The 16,661-nt window shown below is 45.0% G+C and overlaps 1 protein-coding gene across 4 annotated transcripts in view; it reads right to left on the reverse strand.

Moving 5' to 3' along the window:
• Positions 1-16,661, reverse strand: part of si:dkey-12l12.1 (uncharacterized) — a 117,920-nt gene that overhangs the window by 79,752 nt on the left and 21,507 nt on the right. For 2 of the 4 annotated variants that reach the window (XM_062521604.1, XM_062521607.1), the window contains exons 2-3: positions 16,143-16,220; positions 15,939-16,049 (exon numbers count right to left, since the gene is read on the reverse strand). In XM_062521604.1, the coding sequence (XP_062377588.1) occupies positions 15,939-16,049; positions 16,143-16,220 (189 nt within the window). Of the gene's footprint in view, positions 1-697; positions 1,449-15,938; positions 16,050-16,142; positions 16,221-16,661 lie in introns of those variants that run through there. The other 2 variants (XM_062521606.1, XM_062521605.1) reach the window with 2 other exon arrangements.

Genomic DNA, 16,661 nt, shown 5'->3' on the forward strand with positions numbered 1-16,661 from the left:
CCCCTCTACTGCAAGACATAATACATGCACTGAAAATGTGCTAGGACTTTTATTTTGATATGGGTCCTAGAGTTTCTGAGTAGAAAGTTTTTAGCAGCTGGGTAGAAGCAGAGCCCGTCTACATTCTCTGGTAGAAGTGTCAAACTTCTAAAGCAAAGGATTCAGGCTCTGCTTTGATGCCCCCCAACCAGTTGTACAATCATGATCTAACCCAAAACAATAACAGACAGAGACATGACATGCAGGCTAGTCTAAAAAATAAAAGACAACAGCCCCTAATAGAGTATGGAGGCTCACGTTTTCATGAAAGCTTGATAGTGTGTAAAACAGCAACATGACGTTCAGCTAGTTACAATTCAAACCTTGTTAGTTAATCTTGTTAAAATTACTTAAATTCGTTTTCAACTAAATTAGACCGAAATAGTTACAGAAATGTCTTCGTTCAGACGTTCGTTCATTTGCTAGGTACAAGGCAACATTTCATTGCTCTCTCCTTTGCTAAGTTAACTGATTTACCCTAGCTAGCTGCCTGCTACCATTGGAGTTTCGTATACGTCTTTCTGCCGTTCTGACCCTGTTTGTAAGTCCAGTGAGTGACACGAAGTTGGATGTTCAATAAAACGTTTGATTTATTAACAACTAAGCAACTGAAATGATTAAGTTAATTCAGTACATTTTCGATCCACACGCTCGACTTTCCTGCGGCATGACAACTTCTGATTATGTACAGTTAACCTGCATTTCTGATTGGATATTATCACAAATGGAGACTCGAAAATGAAAGTTTCAGGATGCAGACGCTCAAGGCGTTGTTTTACTTCAGTAAAACAAATCAAAAAGCCACAGTGGGCAAACACGACAAAGGTTCTCTTTTCACACAGAGCTTCACGCTGAATTGACAAATAATAACCAACAACACAAACTGAGAGTCCAGGGTTTAAATAGGAGCATAATTAGAATTGGAAACAGGTGGGAACTAAACAAGGCGGGAAACTAAGGAGGCAAACTAAAACTCTGGGGAGGATGACCGGATTGGATCTGCAAATGCTGGTAGGGCAGGAAGCCGGACTGGAGTAGCCGTAGGAACTGGAGCTTGGAGAGAGGGCTGGGATAGCGTGGTTGTGACAGAATCCCCCCTCTGACGAGCATCTCCAGATGCTCTAGAAAGTGGACCAGGGGGACGGCCTCGGGTTCGTGGAACGGGACGGTCAGGGCGTCTTCGGTGGAACTCCACCTTGAGCATGGGGTCCAAGATGTCTTCGTCCACAACCCAAGATCGCTCCTCGGGACCATACCCCTCCCAATCTACGAGATATTGGAGTCGCCTGGCTCTCCGTCTTGAATCCAATAGCGCCCTCACAGCATATGCCGGCATCCCATCAATGTCAAGGGCCGGAGGTGGAGTGTCCAGGGGCTCTGCCTCCTGCAGTGGACCTGGAACTACTGGCCTGAGGAGGGAGACATGAAATGAAGGTGAGACCTTGAAATGAGGAGGTAATTGCAAGCGGAATGTTACCCTGTTAATCCTTTTCAGGATCTTGAAAGGCCCAATGAAGCGAGGTCCAAGTTTTCTGCATTGCTGGCGGAGATTGATGTCCCTTGTGGACAACCACACCCTCTGGCCCGGTCGGTAGGTTGGGGCCTCTCGTCGGTGCCGATCAGCTGCCTTCTTGTGTCTTTTCACGGCCCTCTGTAAGTGAACATTAGCAGAGGACCAGACATTCCTGCTAGAAGAATACCACTCCTCCACTGCTGGTACCTCTGTACTACATGGGTTCCAGGGGAAAAGAGGCGGTTGAAAACCCAAAAAACACTGAAAAGGTGTGAGACCAGAAGAGGAGTGTTTCAGTGAGTTCTGAGCATATTCGGCCCAGGGAAGAAACCTTCACCAGTCGTTCTGACGGTCCCCACAATAGCATCTGAGGAACCGTCCAATTTCCTGGTTCAACCTCTCTACCTGGCCGTTGGATTGGGGGTGATGGCCTGAGGTCAAACTCACTGTGACTCCCAGCCTCTCCATGAAGGCCCGCCAAACCTGGGAGGTAAATTGGGTGCCTCGGTCAGAGATGATGTCCTCAGGTAGGCCAAAACGTCGGAAGACATGGTGGAAAAGGGCCTCAGCAGTCTGGAGAGCTGTAGGGAGACCAGGCAGAGGAACAAGACAACACCCCTTTGAAAATCTATCGACTATGACTAGAATTGTAGTATTACCTTCAGACTGAGGCAGGTCGGTGACAAAGTCAATGGAGAGATGAGTCCATGGACGCTGAGGAATCGGCAGTGGTTCCAGGGTGCCTGCAGGCAGGTGTCGAGGAACCTTAGACTGAGCGCAAACACTACACGACTGAACATGAGTCTGGACATCTTTGTTCAGGGTTGACCACCAATACTGAGAAGACAGCAGCTGTTGGGTGCGCATGGTGCCAGGATGGCCTGTGCCTAGAGATGTATGTGCCCAGGTTATGAGACGACTTCGCAACGGCTTGGGTACATAGACCCTGCCCGGAGGGCATTCAGGCGGTTGAGGTTCATGAACCGCAGCCTCGCGGATCTCCCTCTCCAGATCCCACCGTATTGGAGCCAGAATGCATGTTGGTGGGACAATGGGTTCCGGCATGGCAGAGCGCCGTTCTGTGTCGAACATGCGAGAGAGGGCGTCAGCCTTGGTGTTTTTCGAGCCTGGACGATAGGAGATGGTGAACTGAAAACGGGTAAAGAATAAGGCCCATCTGGCTTGTCGGGTGTTGAGGCGTTTGGCCGTACGTATATATTCAAGATTCTTGTGATCTGTATATATGACAAAGGGATGTTGTGCACCTTCAAGCCAGTGACGCCACTCCTCAATTGCAAGTTTGATGGCCAGTAGCTCCCTATTCCCAACATCATAATTCCTCTCCGCCTGGGACAGCTTCCTGGAGAAGTAAGCACATGGGAAAAGCTTAGCAGGGTTACCTTGACGCTGAGAAAGAACAGCTCCAACCCCCACCTCCGAGGCATCCACCTCGATCACAAACGGAAGTGCAGGGTCTGGATGCTTCAGCAATGGGGCTGACGTGAATTTAGTCTTGAGTACTTTGAATGCTTCCTCTACTTCAGGTGTCCAGGTAAAACGACGAGGGGATCCTTTCAGCAGGGAAGTAAGGGGTGCTGCCACAGAACTGAAATTTCGAATAAACCTGCGGTAGAAGTTCGAGAAGCCTAGAAATCTCTGCAGCTCCTTAGTAGTCCTGGGGCTGGACCAGTCCAGAACGGCCCGCACCTTCTCCTCATTCATCCGCACTCCCTCGGAATTCAGCACATTGCCTAGAAAAGACATGGAAGACTGATGGAAGAGACATTTCTCAGCCTTGAGAAATAGCTGATGCTCAAGTAGTCTGGTTAGTACTGCCCTCACATGCTTGACATGGTCATGGATATTGTCAGAGTATACAAGAATGTCATCAAAATAAACAACAACGAATTTGTGCAGCATGCCTCGGAGTACCTCATTGACAAATGACTGGAACACAGATGGCGCATTGGCTAACCCATAGGGTAACACTAGGTACTCGTAGTGACCAGTGGTAGTGGAGAACGCCGTCTTCCACTCATCACCCTCCCGTATCCTCACCAGGTTGTATGCGCTCCGCAAGTCTAGCTTGGTGAAGCATTGGGGCCCCACGAAGTTGTTCCAGCGCTGATGGGACTAAAGGAAGCGGGTAACGGTACTTCACCGTGACATCATTCAGGGCTGTGTAATCAATGCATGGGCGTAAACCGCCATCCTTCTTTTCCACAAAGAAGAACCCTGCCGACACAGGTGAAGTTGAAGGGCGAATGAAACCTTGTCTCAGGCCATCCTTAAAAATATGTTTGTTTGCAGTAACAGCCCCCCCAAAAAAAAATTGGGTCGGTAGGTAGGCAAATATTTTTTTTTTCAAGATTCAAGGTAAAAAAAAAAAGTACATTTTTGGTCACAGTGATTTTGTTGGTAATAATGAAAAAATATTTGCATGTTATATGTACATACATTACACACACACACACGACACACACTATATTGCCAAAAGTATTGGGTCACCGGCCTTGACCCCCATATGAACTTCAGTCACATCCTATTCTTAATCCATAGGGTTTAATATGACGTTGGTCCAGTCTTTGCAGCTATAACAGCTTCAACTCTTCTAGGAAGGCTTTCCACAAGGTATTTGCATGACTGTGTACCCGTGCACCAAGCAAGGTCCATACAGACATGGATGACAGAGTTTGGTGTGGAAGAACTTGACTGGCCTGCACCTGACCTCAACCCAATAGAACACCGTTGGGATGAATTAAAGGGGACTGAGAGCCAGTCTCCTCGTCCAACATCAGTGTGTGACTCACAAATGCGCTTCTGAAAGAATGGTCAAAAATGCCCATAAACACTCCTAAACCTTGGAAAGCCTTCCCAGAAGAGTCGAAGCTCTTATAGCTGCAAAAGGTGGACCAATGTCATATTAAACCCTATGGATTAAGAATAGGATGTGACTGAAGTTCATATGGGGGTCAAGGCAGGTGACCCAATACTTTTGGCAATATAGTAATATTTCTGAACGTGACTTAACAAAAATCAGCATACTTTATAGAGGGTGCATTAACCGTATGTTATCTGCACAACTATGACTAGATCCAATTAGTTGTAACAACACACAAACACTCTTGCTTAAATTCTTGCTTTATAATGATCTTTACCTTTTGAATTATTCTTTGACTATATTGCCCTTCTCTGCTTTTATTTGTTACTATTTGCTTTGTGTCTAAAGCACATTGAATGACCTCTGTGTATAAAATGTGCTAGGCCTATTCAAATAAAGTTGACTTGACTAAAATGTAGGCTATAGCTTTAAATATGCTGTAGCCTACTGCCAGAGAAGTAAACAAAAAATATATCATATGAAAATATATTATGAAAAAAATAATATGTTAATTTCAATGATTTTATTGGTAACTAGATTATACGGTTTACTTGCATCCACCGCTACGACGTGTCAATGCAACCTACAAATCAGAGACATTACGTTGCTTTCTTTTCTCCACCAGTGGCTAGTTCTTAACCACTTGAAGAATAGCTTGCTAGCCTGTAGTAGAACGATCCCTTAACGGGTCACTTAAATGTTTCAATCCAAAAGAAACCACTTAATGCTGGCACGTCCTCAATTTTTTGAGTTTCTTCCACCAAAACCTTAAGCCACGGTCACCGTTACACGGATGGGGAGAAGGGATGGGTCCGGGAAAATATCTGGACATAACTTCGTGCCAAGTCATCTAAATGTTCAAGTGTTTAATGCGTTTTCAGGTGGATAATAGTGCCCGAAATAGTATAAGTTTTGACGTCAACCACGAACATTTTCTTGGCTACAGCCGCAGCCATTAGGCTACAGTCAAGCGCGAACCACTGCAGTGAATGAGACTGGAAGCATAGCCTGTAGCGCATGACAAACATAAACATATGACGCCACAGGTTTTTATTTGGAAGAAAGAACGCAGCCTACGTTTGTATGTAGGCAATTTGTATTCACAATACTTAAGAAAATATTATATTATTGTATTGCATTTGTATTGGGTGTTTGAAGAATAATAGGCCTAATTAAAAAAAAATCGGTCGGTCTTAACGCAATTTGCAACCGGCAAGTCGGTCGGACTAGAGGGGAAAAAAAATAAATGTTTGGGTCGGCCCTATATTGACAGGGTCGGTCGGGTTACGGCAAACAAGAATATTTTTAAGGATGGCCTCAGGGCCTCGTCCACATATTCCTGCATGGCCGTCGTCTCCTTGGCAGACAGGGGGTAGACCCGGGAACGTGGCAGCGGAGCTCCCGGCAAGAGGTCAATCGAGCAGTCCCAACGGCGATGAGGTGGCAGCTGCGTGGCTCTCACCTTACTGAAAGCCTCAGATAGATCCTGGTATTCAGGTGGGATCTCAATGTCACCCACTTCAGGGCTTTCAATGGATGTAGAAGCACATTGAACCTGCAGACATCGTTCCTGACAGGCTGGAGACCAGGAAAGAATACGGCCCTTAGACCAAGATATGTTAGGGTCATGTTGGCGAAGCCATGGCAAGCCTAGGACAAGGGGATGGACAGGAGAGTTAATAACAAACAAACTTAGGGGTTCTGTATGAGCATGATCAACGGTTAGTTGCAAAACCTGCGTCCTCTCTGTAACTTGTCCTGAGCCCAGGGGTCGACCATCAATTCCATTCACTTGTAAAGGGGGAATACAGGGAGTTCGTGGAATCCTCAAAGAGTGTAACTGTTCAGCAATAAAATTGCCAGCAGCACCAGAATCAATCATGGCAGGCCCAGAGTAGTAACCACTTCCCCATTTAAGAGTTATTGATATGCTGAAAAGTTCAGGTATAAAATCGCTGGGGGCTCTACTCACCACAGCAGACTGTTGCAGCCCTTGGGGTTGAGGACGGCGGTTACAGGTGGCTCTAAGGTGACCGGACGCCCCACAGTACAGACAGAGACCATTGCGCCGCCGGCGCTCTTTCTCCTCTAAGGTCAGGTGTGTGAGGCCTAATTCCATTGGCTCCTGGGCTTGCGGGACCTGAAAAGGGTCACTGCTGACACACAAGCGGGTCCTAGGCACTCCTCTTGTCCTTAGGAGGTTGTCCAGACGTATGGCCAACTCCATTAGCTGGTCCAGGGTCAAGTCGTCATCCCGGCAGGCTAACTCTGACTGTATATCAGGCTTCAGGCCACGTCGGTAGACAGTGAGTAGAGATCGGTCATTCCAACCACTTCTGGCTGCAATGGTTCGGAAAGCCAGCGAATAGTCAGCGACTGTACGATCCCCCTGTTTAAGTTTCAGCAGCTGCTCCCCGATCTCCAACCCCTCCGCTGGATGCTGGAACACTGCTTTGAAGAGTGCCTCAAAGCTGGCAAAGTCCTCAATGTTGTCTCCTCCTTGCTCCCATACTGCAGTAGCCCACTCTAACGCTCTTCCAGTAAGAAGGGATATGACAAGAGCTACCTTGGACTCCTCAGACTGGAAGTTAGCAGGATCATGAGCCATGTACAGCGCGCATTGCAGTATGAAGCCTCGACAGGTGTCTGGGTTTCCATCATACTTCTCCGGTTTTACACATCGTCGGGGCGCAGGCTGGGGAGGTGGTGGTCGAGCAACCAATTCCTGGACGGTTGTAGACATGCGGGCAATTTGCTCGCGCTGTTGACCCAGTAACTGGCCTTGCTGGGTTAGGGCTTCACGAAGTCTTGCTGCCTCAGCTGCATCCATATCACGGTTGGTTATTCTATCACAAATGGAGACTCGAAAATGAAAGTTTCAGGATGCAGACGCTCAAGGCGTTGTTTTACTTCAGTAAAACAAATCAAAAAGCCACAGTGGGCAAACACGACAAAGGTTCTCTTTTCACACAGAGCTTCACGCTGAATTGACAAATAATAACCAACAACACAAACTGAGAGTCCAGGGTTTAAATAGGAGCATAATTAGAATTGGAAACAGGTGGGAACTAAACAAGGCGGGAAACTAAGGAGGCAAACTAAAACTCTGGGGAGGATGACCGGATTGGATCTGCAAATGCTGGTAGGGCAGGAAGCCGGACTGGAGTAGCCGTAGGAACTGGAGCTTGGAGAGAGGGCTGGGATAGCGTGGTTGTGACAGATATTAGCAGCACAATCAGCTCCACTGATTGGTTCATTGATGAGGCACTTCCGCGGAGGATCTTCCTCCCTTTGGCCATTCATTTCAATGATATTCACGAGCCGCGGGGTCCGTCTGGAGACTTTATTATGGGCACTTAACCCTATGAGCCCGACGGACGCAAAGTGCGTCAAAAAACACACCCATTCTTCTCTGTTACATTGCTCTGCGAGTATTAGTTACAGCGAGATGAGACCCATATTGCTTGAAAGAGCAGAACCGGGGCTTTCCAACGATACTAGACACTTGTCTGTACGATCAAGTATGAAAATAAAATAAAATCATGAAGTTTAATCAAAGTATTTCATATTTACAGTCTATATTGCTCTGCGTTCACCCGCGCATCCAGGACTCTCGCTTCAATTGCTCACGGACCCGGCATCCCACAGACACGACACGCATATCAAATGAAAAAAGAGGAACTGAGCTTTCCATTGATACCAAAGACAAAAAACAGACAAAGTGACAAACACATAATAATGTCATGGGGCAATTCCATATCAGTTGGAACAGGTCCGACACCATGGTCCTCAGTTTTTCCTGATTTTTGGTGCACATGTTCCTCCATGTCTCATTAGAAGAAAACCAAAATTTTAGCTTGTTATCTTGTTTGGTTTCTAAGATATGGCTCTTCAAATGTGAATAGACGCGTCCTAAAAAAGGCCATCGTAACAGGGTTAAACATTTCACAGTGTTCTCCCTCAGTATCTCATCTGTCTTATATTACATTTGTTGCCTTGTGTGACTTGATCCACTTGGCCATTTAAGCCCCTCAATTTAATTGCCTTTTTCATTTTTGACAACTTTTGGACATATTTTAAGGGATCACTAAAGAGTAAAAATGGGATACAACATTTTTATCCTATTTACAGGATGGCATTCTGATCCCTCAAACAGAAAAAATGGGTTTACACCCCATATTGTCCTTCTAAGAGGTTCATACAAATCAAACCAACACCTCCTTCAGCCAAGACTATTTTTCATTTTTTCGAACTTCAGACATGTGCTGTGGGGATATTAAAGGAGTCATAGAACGCATTTTTTGACCATTACAAATTGATCTTTGAGCCTAAATAATGTCATATGTAAATTTGTGTGGCTGAAAACGCCCCAGGAGCACTGCTAGATCGCCTAATACAAGGTCATAAATAAGCCTTGCAATGAAACAGTTTGTTTTTCCCGCCCACTCAGCAAGTTCATGAATATTCAAATGAGATGCGCGCTGATTGGTCGATTGGCCGATATGTCCTGAAAGTTGATTGGCTCAATCCACCGGTCTGAAGCTAGAGCAAAGTGAAACTACGTTTACTGCTGGTAAATAAAGCCAAAGTCTTTGATAAAGCTATCAACAATGGATTTAAATAAGGAATACAGCCGTACATGTATAAACCGAGTCAGAAGAAGGTTCTGACGAAGATGAAGTGCAGCAGATTCCCCAACAGAATGAATGTGTTAGATTGGTAAGTTTTATCAGTACATTTCTTAGTATAGTAACTCTCCAAAGTTAGCTGTAATAACGCTAGCATTACAACGTCTCTGCCATAGACCACATATCTAGATACTAGCATCGTAAGAGCAGTTTAACAAGAAATATTAATCGAAGGTTTGCAAATGAGAGGGGGTGTATCTAAAGGGGGATGGGCGCCTATTACGTGTTATCTGAGCTCTGTTCAGATTGGACCATTTCAACACGGCTGTTTCTATTTCCCAATTTGCATACGAAAGCAGGCAGGGGACGCGGTAAAGTCTTTGGTGTTGTCCTTTGGACACTGCTCGCAGCCTAAATTCAACAGGAACAAGGTGAATGTGGTTTTGAATTCTAGGACTCCTTTAAAATGGACAGGTTGGATCTACCACATTCACATGATCTACAAAGTGCCACACTATTGCAGAAAAAAAGAAATGTTGGATTTGCATTTCATCTTGTCCTTGGAAAAAGGCCATAAAAGTGGCATTTTTAGGAAAAAACGCCATTTTGGCCAACTTTGAAGGCTCATAGCCTCGAAATACGAAAACTAACATTCTCAATTTTTTGTCAACATGTTCTCTTACTCATGGACTATATATATGTAGAGTTTTAAAACTTTGAGTGCTAGCCATTCATGACCATAACAGAACAAAAACAGTTTTTTTTTCATTGCTTTCAAAACAAATATGGGTTTGTTTCGATGAATAAGTCTCCAATGGTGGGAAGGACTGTAATTCCTTTATGATTTTGGACAACAACACAGGGTACTGCCCCAGTATTCAAATTTTTAGAAAATAATATGGTAGCCTTAAGAGAGGAGAGGGGTTTAAAAAAAAAGTGGTGCTCATTAAATACAGGAATTTTCAGCCTTTTTTTAGGACGCGTCTAACCATATTTGAAGAGCCATATCTCAGAAACGAAACAAGATACCCAGCTAAAATTTTGGTTTTCTTCTAATGAGACATGGAGGAACATTTGGACCAAAAATCAGGAAAAACTGAGGACCATGGTGTCGGACCTGTTCCAACTGATATGGCTACCATCACTCTCGTTTGATTTACACGTGAAACCGCGATCAAAAAGATATGGAACGCATGTCAGATGAAAGAGGAGAGCTAGACCTATCCACAGATACCAAATGCAACCTTCTAGGCTAGACAGACGAAGTGAAAGCAAAATAATAACTTAATTTAGCTCCACTTACCCCATGTTTTGGAGTGGCATAATAGCCTATTCATAATCCAATGCTATCATGTGTTTCACTATGGCAAGTCACGTTCATAATATGGTTTTGAGATCCTAACAAACTCCTGTATGGTATCCAATTCAAGACTCATATTGCATCCAAATTTGTTTGACAAATAAACACTTTTTGCCATTACTTTGTTCATTGCAATGCAGTAAAAAAAATATTATAGAGAATCATCATCTGTGCACGTCATGTGTGCTACCACGCAAACAAGTCAGGTCAGATCAGCTAGTGTCACAAATATGGAGCGCAAAAGGTGTCAAAAAGTCATTTCTCATCACTAAATAAAAATTGCCATTTATTTCTGGAAGGCACACACCACATATTTCAAGTTGCTCAGCCCCAAAGTATACCTCCACCATGGTTCTTATATTGCCATTTGCAGGGCAGTCAGGCCTACACAACCATGCAAGTCATGTTGAGCTGACAGCTTGCTGTGGTGAGATATACGTCAAAATGTAAGAATTCGTATAGTATGCTTTTTAAAATTTTATTATTTAAAAATCTAAATCAAATCAATGCAAGTATTTATACATGATATTGTGGCAGATCTGGGTAGCCTAGACTCTGCTGAAAAAAACAATATATAGCATGTGTAATTGGCACCTACAATGACCAGGATAAATGCTTCTAACTAGAGGTAGTGAAAATGCCCTTAAAACAGTCTAGGGCTCATAGGGTTAAGTGTGCAGGAATCTCCCGCATTAGAATCATGAAGTTGCGGGAAATGAAAAAAATATGTGGGATACCCGCAATCCCGCACACAAATTCAGGCCCTCTATATGGACAATTAAAATAAACCTAACATAGTAATAATATAAGAGTTATAGCAGCAGTGCAAGGATAGTTAGATATGGGTGCAGACATTAGTCATTGGTCAAATATATGGACAAAAAGAGGGTAGACATGTAAGCCATGCCATGTAAGTGTATAAGAGGGTGGAGGTGCAGATATACTATGCATAGAAGTCCAACTCTCCTTTTCCCTTCAGTGAAGCATTGTCTGGTTGTATGGCCCTGGATACAAATGACTTCCTCAGTCTGTCTGTTGTGCATGTCATGGAGCGTAGTCTCCAGCTGATCAAGCTCTTCTGCTGTATGATAGTGCTGTAGAGTGGATGACAGTCATTGTCCAGGATGCTGTGTAGCTTGTTCAGGGTCCTTTTGTCTGATACTGAAGTGATGCACTCCAGATCAGCTCCCACAACAGAGCCAGCCTTCCTTACCAGCCTGTCTAGTCGCCCAACATCCCTCTTCCTAGTACTTCCTCCCCAGCATGCCACTGCATAGAAGAGGACGCTGGCAACAACAGACTGGTAAAACATCCAGAGGAGCTTGCTGCAGACATTGAAGGACCGCAGCCTCCTCAGGAAGTACAGCCTGCTCTGCCCTTTCTTGTATATTGCTTCAGCGTTGACTGACCAGTCCAGTTTATCGTCCAGATGTACGCCCAGGTACTTGTATGTGTTCACCACCTCCACATTGACCTCCTCAATGGTGACTGGCAGCAGAGCAGGCTTAGACCTCCTGAAATCTACCACCATTTCCTTGGTCTTGGCCGTGTTGAGTTGTAGGTGGTTGAGTCTGCACCATTGCACAAAGTCCTCCACCAGGCTCCTGTATTCCTCCTCCTGCTCATCCCTGATACATCCCACAATTGCAGTATCATCTGATGGAGGGAGGGAGGTGAGGGAGGTACCTCAGTCTTCTACTGGTTTTTCACCCTTTGAGCTCTTGCTTTCCTACAGACCCAGAGGACTGCTCGACATCGCTAAGGAGGCCTGGGAGGAGCAGCCATGCCGACAGCGGACCTTGATCGAGCATGTCGGAGCCATGAGAGAGAGAATGAAGGCCATCTACCCCATGATGCGTGAACACATGGAGACCGCCCAACGCCAACAGCAAGCCTCCTACAACAGGTCTGCCCAACCCAGAGAGTTTAAGCTGGGGGACAGAGTGCCAGTCCTGGTGCCAACCGTTGAGTGCAAGTTCCTGGCAACCTGGCAAGGGCCATATGAGGTCATTGAACTTGTGGGAGAGGTAAACTATAAGGTGAGGCAACCTGATAAAAGAAAACCTGTACAGATTTATCATGTTAACCTCTTAAAGAAGTGGCACGCCAGGGAGGCGCTGTTCAGCTGTCTACCCCCCACAGAGTCCAAGGAACCAGCGAGAGAAGAGGTTCAGGTGGGTCCAAGCCTGTCCCCTCACAAACGGCATATGAGTCTGGAGCTGGTTGATCGCAACAGAGATGTCTTCTCCTCCCTCCCGGGGCACACAGAGGTGGTCCAACATGAGATCCGGACCATACCTGGCCGAACGATAAACCAACACCCTTACCGCGTGCTGGAGGCTCTTTAAGTGGCTATTCAGGAGGAGGTAAGGAAGATGCTGGAGCTGGGAGTAATCGAGGAGTCCCAAAGTGCCTGGGCAAGTCCCATTGTACTGGTTCCCAAACCAAATGGGTCAGTACGGTTCTGTAATGATTATCGGAAGTTAAACGAAGTGTCAGAATATGATGCATACCCAATGCCTCGTGTCGATGACTTAATAGACTCCTTAGGGCATGCTCGCTTCCTAACCACCCTTGACCTCATAAAAGGCTACTGGCAAGTACCCCTGACCCTGGCCTTCAAGGAGTAGACGGCCTTCGCCACACCGGAGGGGCTATACCAGTATACACGTCTCCCTTTTGGTCTCCATGGAGCACCTGCCACGTTCCAACGTTTGATGGATAGAGTCCTCGCTCCCCACAAGAGGTACGCAGTGGCATATTTGGATGATGTGGTCATCCAAAGTCCAGATTGGGCCAGCCACTTACCCCGTGTCCAAGCTGTGATTGATTCACTCAGGGAAGCAGGCCTCATGGCGATCCCGAAGAAGTGCAGACTGGCCTTCAGCGAGACAAACTACCTGGGATACACCATTGGACAGGGTTTGGTCAAGCCTCAGGAAGCCAAGTTGCGGGCCATACAGGACTGGCCGCAGCCCGTCACCAAGAAACAGGTGAGATCGGTTTTTAAGCCTAGCCGGTTACTACAGACGTTTCATTACGGATTTTGCTACCATAGCTGCACCTCTAACAGAGCTGACAACCAAACGCCACTCGCAAATGGTGAGGTGGAACCCTGCAGCGGAGGCAGCCCTGGTCAACCTGAAGCAAGCCCTGTGCTCCAGCCCGATCCTGGTGGCGCCTGACTTCAAGAAGGAATTCATTGTCCAGGCAGATGCTTCAGAGGTGGGTCTGGGTGCTGTGTTAACCCAGGCACATGACGGTGAGGAACATCCCATTCTCTACTTAAGCAGGAAGCTACTTCCAAGAGAGAAGAATAATTCCACGGTGGAAAAAGACTGTCTTGCGGTCACCTGGGCCCTGGAATCGCTGTGATTCTACCTCATGGGCTGACATTTTATGGTAGTGTCTGACCATGCCCCACTGCAGTGGATGGCCAGGAACAGGGAGACTAACAGTAGAGTTACCAGATGGTTTTTGAGCTTGCAAGCGTTTAACTTTTCTGTCGTCCACAGGGCTGGCAAGCGCCACGGCAATGCAGATGCCCTCTCCCGGCGTGGTGCCTTCTTCGCCTCCTTCACCCCGACGAGGACGTCGGTCTCGAAGGGGGGGATGTGTGATGTCACGAGAGGCTGTGTCCTGGAGGGGCGCTACATTCCCTTGAGGTGGCTGCACCCTCAACGGCTCCATCTGCTGGTGGAATTGGGAGTGCCACCTCTAAACCCATGACTCATTAACGCACCTGAGGCTGATCAGTGCCTGATCACTGGAAGGGCCTTTTAACCTGCTGAGGCACAGTTAGTGGCAGAGTCGGGCTTGGGAGACAAGCTCCTGGTTGTCCTCGTAAGGAGCGAAAGTTGGAAACCACGAAAGCTGGAATAACGGGAACTGCTTGCCTGAAGTCCGGAGAAGGAGCTGCTGGATCGGCCACGGGCTACAACACTGATGAAAGTAAGACTGAATGTTGCTACTAAAAGTTTACGTAGTCTTCAACAAGGATACTTACCTGTGGAGACCAGCTTTATGATTTCGCAGCTGGAGGGACATTGTTTGAGTTTTGGATGAAGAGCAACCGTGACCTTAGTTAAACATTTTGAAGTTTGAATACCTTTCTGTTAAGGCGAGACACCAGAGGTGAATAGGGGACAATTTTAAACTTAAAGATATCTTCATGAAACTTTACCAGTTGAATACTCATATAAATAGGAGAAAATAATGTATTACAAGTTTTCTTTAATTTAATGTTTAAATATGCCAATTAGGCTATATCTAATTAAATATGCGCTAATTTGCATATAATTTGATGCGAAGGATCTGACCATTGGAAAAAGCCAGGTTGAAAATATTTTTTTTGTTGTGTTAATATATCAAATAAAAAAAAACATTTACAGAGGGGTTTATGAATATCTTCTTTTGTTTTCCAGTAAATCAGAAAATACTGCCAATTGGCTTAAAAAATGGATTTTCGCCCTATTTTTAAGCATAAAAAGTCATGTAAATCATGCCAGGAATGTTATATCAACAAATCCTTCTGTAAATATCTTCCAAATATAGTTAGGAATAAGACTGGAAAGTTTGGTGTATGTAGGTGTTGCAGAAGTGGAGATCCTTTGCATGGCGTGTGGGGAAAAACTCGTTTTGAGAAAACAGCCTTGAAACACAGCCAATGAAATGCGTTCTCAGCTTAGACTCGTCTTTGAACTTTCGCGATTGGTTGCTAATACAAAGGAAATGCCCATATTTGGATAGCATAGCGTCTTGTAGGAGAAACAGGGCTTTTCAACGGTGTCACACACGATATGATTTGGATCACGGTCACGGTAGTACATGACACTTTAGAATGGGAACTTTTGGTAAAATTAGGAGAAATATATAGGCGCGAGTAGACAAAATGTCATGAAATAAACACTTAAATGTGCAAATCGGACTTTGTTGTTGTAGTAGGGTGGTAGAATACATGCTAAGGTAGCAAACTAGCACAAAATCTCGAAATTGACTGATGCTAAAAAATCCAATGTTTTCACCTGCCGTGTCTCGCCTTAATTCCCCTGAACTGCATTAAAAACCTTGATTGTACTCGCACTACTTGAGCTATCCCGCTGAGAGCGTGTAGCCGCTCGTTATATCAAAATATGAGTAGGCTATCATATGAGTTCCTGTTGATGATGACGTGTAGCCTAGTGCACGATGGAAATAAATTCAAGGAATCTAGTAGCAGTCTTGTAAATAGTGACCCACAGTCTTTTTTATTTGTGAGAGGGTCTGAGACTGTAGTCTTTCAAAAATCTTTTCCAAATCTTTGCAAAGTCTGTCAATGTAAGGTAGGCTTAAATCGAACTAAACAAGGCAGGTGTGAATACGCCTTCAGTGTCTGTCTTGATGCAGTTCACTTCCTGAAAGAGTGTGTTGCCAGGCTAGAAACTGTTATGCTGCCCAAGTGAATCAAATTGCTCGATCTAATGAAATCTGATGAAACAAATCAAAGAGAGGTTTTTTTGGTTGATTTAGGTAACCCACCTGCAAAGGTGATGCAGGATTGTTGTTGCTAAGCAGTGAGAAAGAGCCAACACGTGATTTGCGCCTCAGCTTTCTCTTGTTACTAGACAGATGTCTTCTTGATCGGTCACCCTTGAAGAAAAGAAATGTCATGTTTCACAATCACTCACTTTGTAGTTTAACAGATGGATGCCATGTACAACATTTACTAATTGTTCATCTTACCTGTATGAGTATGTTGGGGATGCCCTTCACTGAAATAGCTCCAGTTTGGCTTAGGTTGCTTTCCCTTTTCAGTCGAGTCTGACAGACAAGGATTTCATATGAATAAGAACACATTGCATTTGCATATTGCAAGGAGATCTACAAACTGCTTCGGATAACATTGATTTAACACTTGGCGGTCCGGGGCCTTTTCAGGCACTTTGAGACAGTCAGCTATACTTTGAGATTTTTAGGTTTCTCTTCTAACTAATAACATCTATGCAAAAGTGGCACATATGTTTATATTCTAGAGGTCCTCCACAATAATTATATGAGAGTAAAGTGGATGTAATGAAATTAGTAATTCAGTGTAAACACAACAATTCAAAAAACGATTTTCAAAGGTCAGAGGTCAAAGGTAAAAAACACACTATGAATATATCTAGCTAAGACTTTTGAAGTTTGAACCTTAAACAATGGTGTTGGCTCCATATAAGTAAAAAGAGCATTAAAGATTTTATGTAGTTTTACTACAAATTG

The sequence above is a fragment of the Sardina pilchardus genome, chromosome 19 (assembly GCF_963854185.1).
Source record: "Sardina pilchardus chromosome 19, fSarPil1.1, whole genome shotgun sequence".
In the NCBI taxonomy this organism is placed as follows: domain Eukaryota; kingdom Metazoa; phylum Chordata; class Actinopteri; order Clupeiformes; family Clupeidae; genus Sardina; species Sardina pilchardus.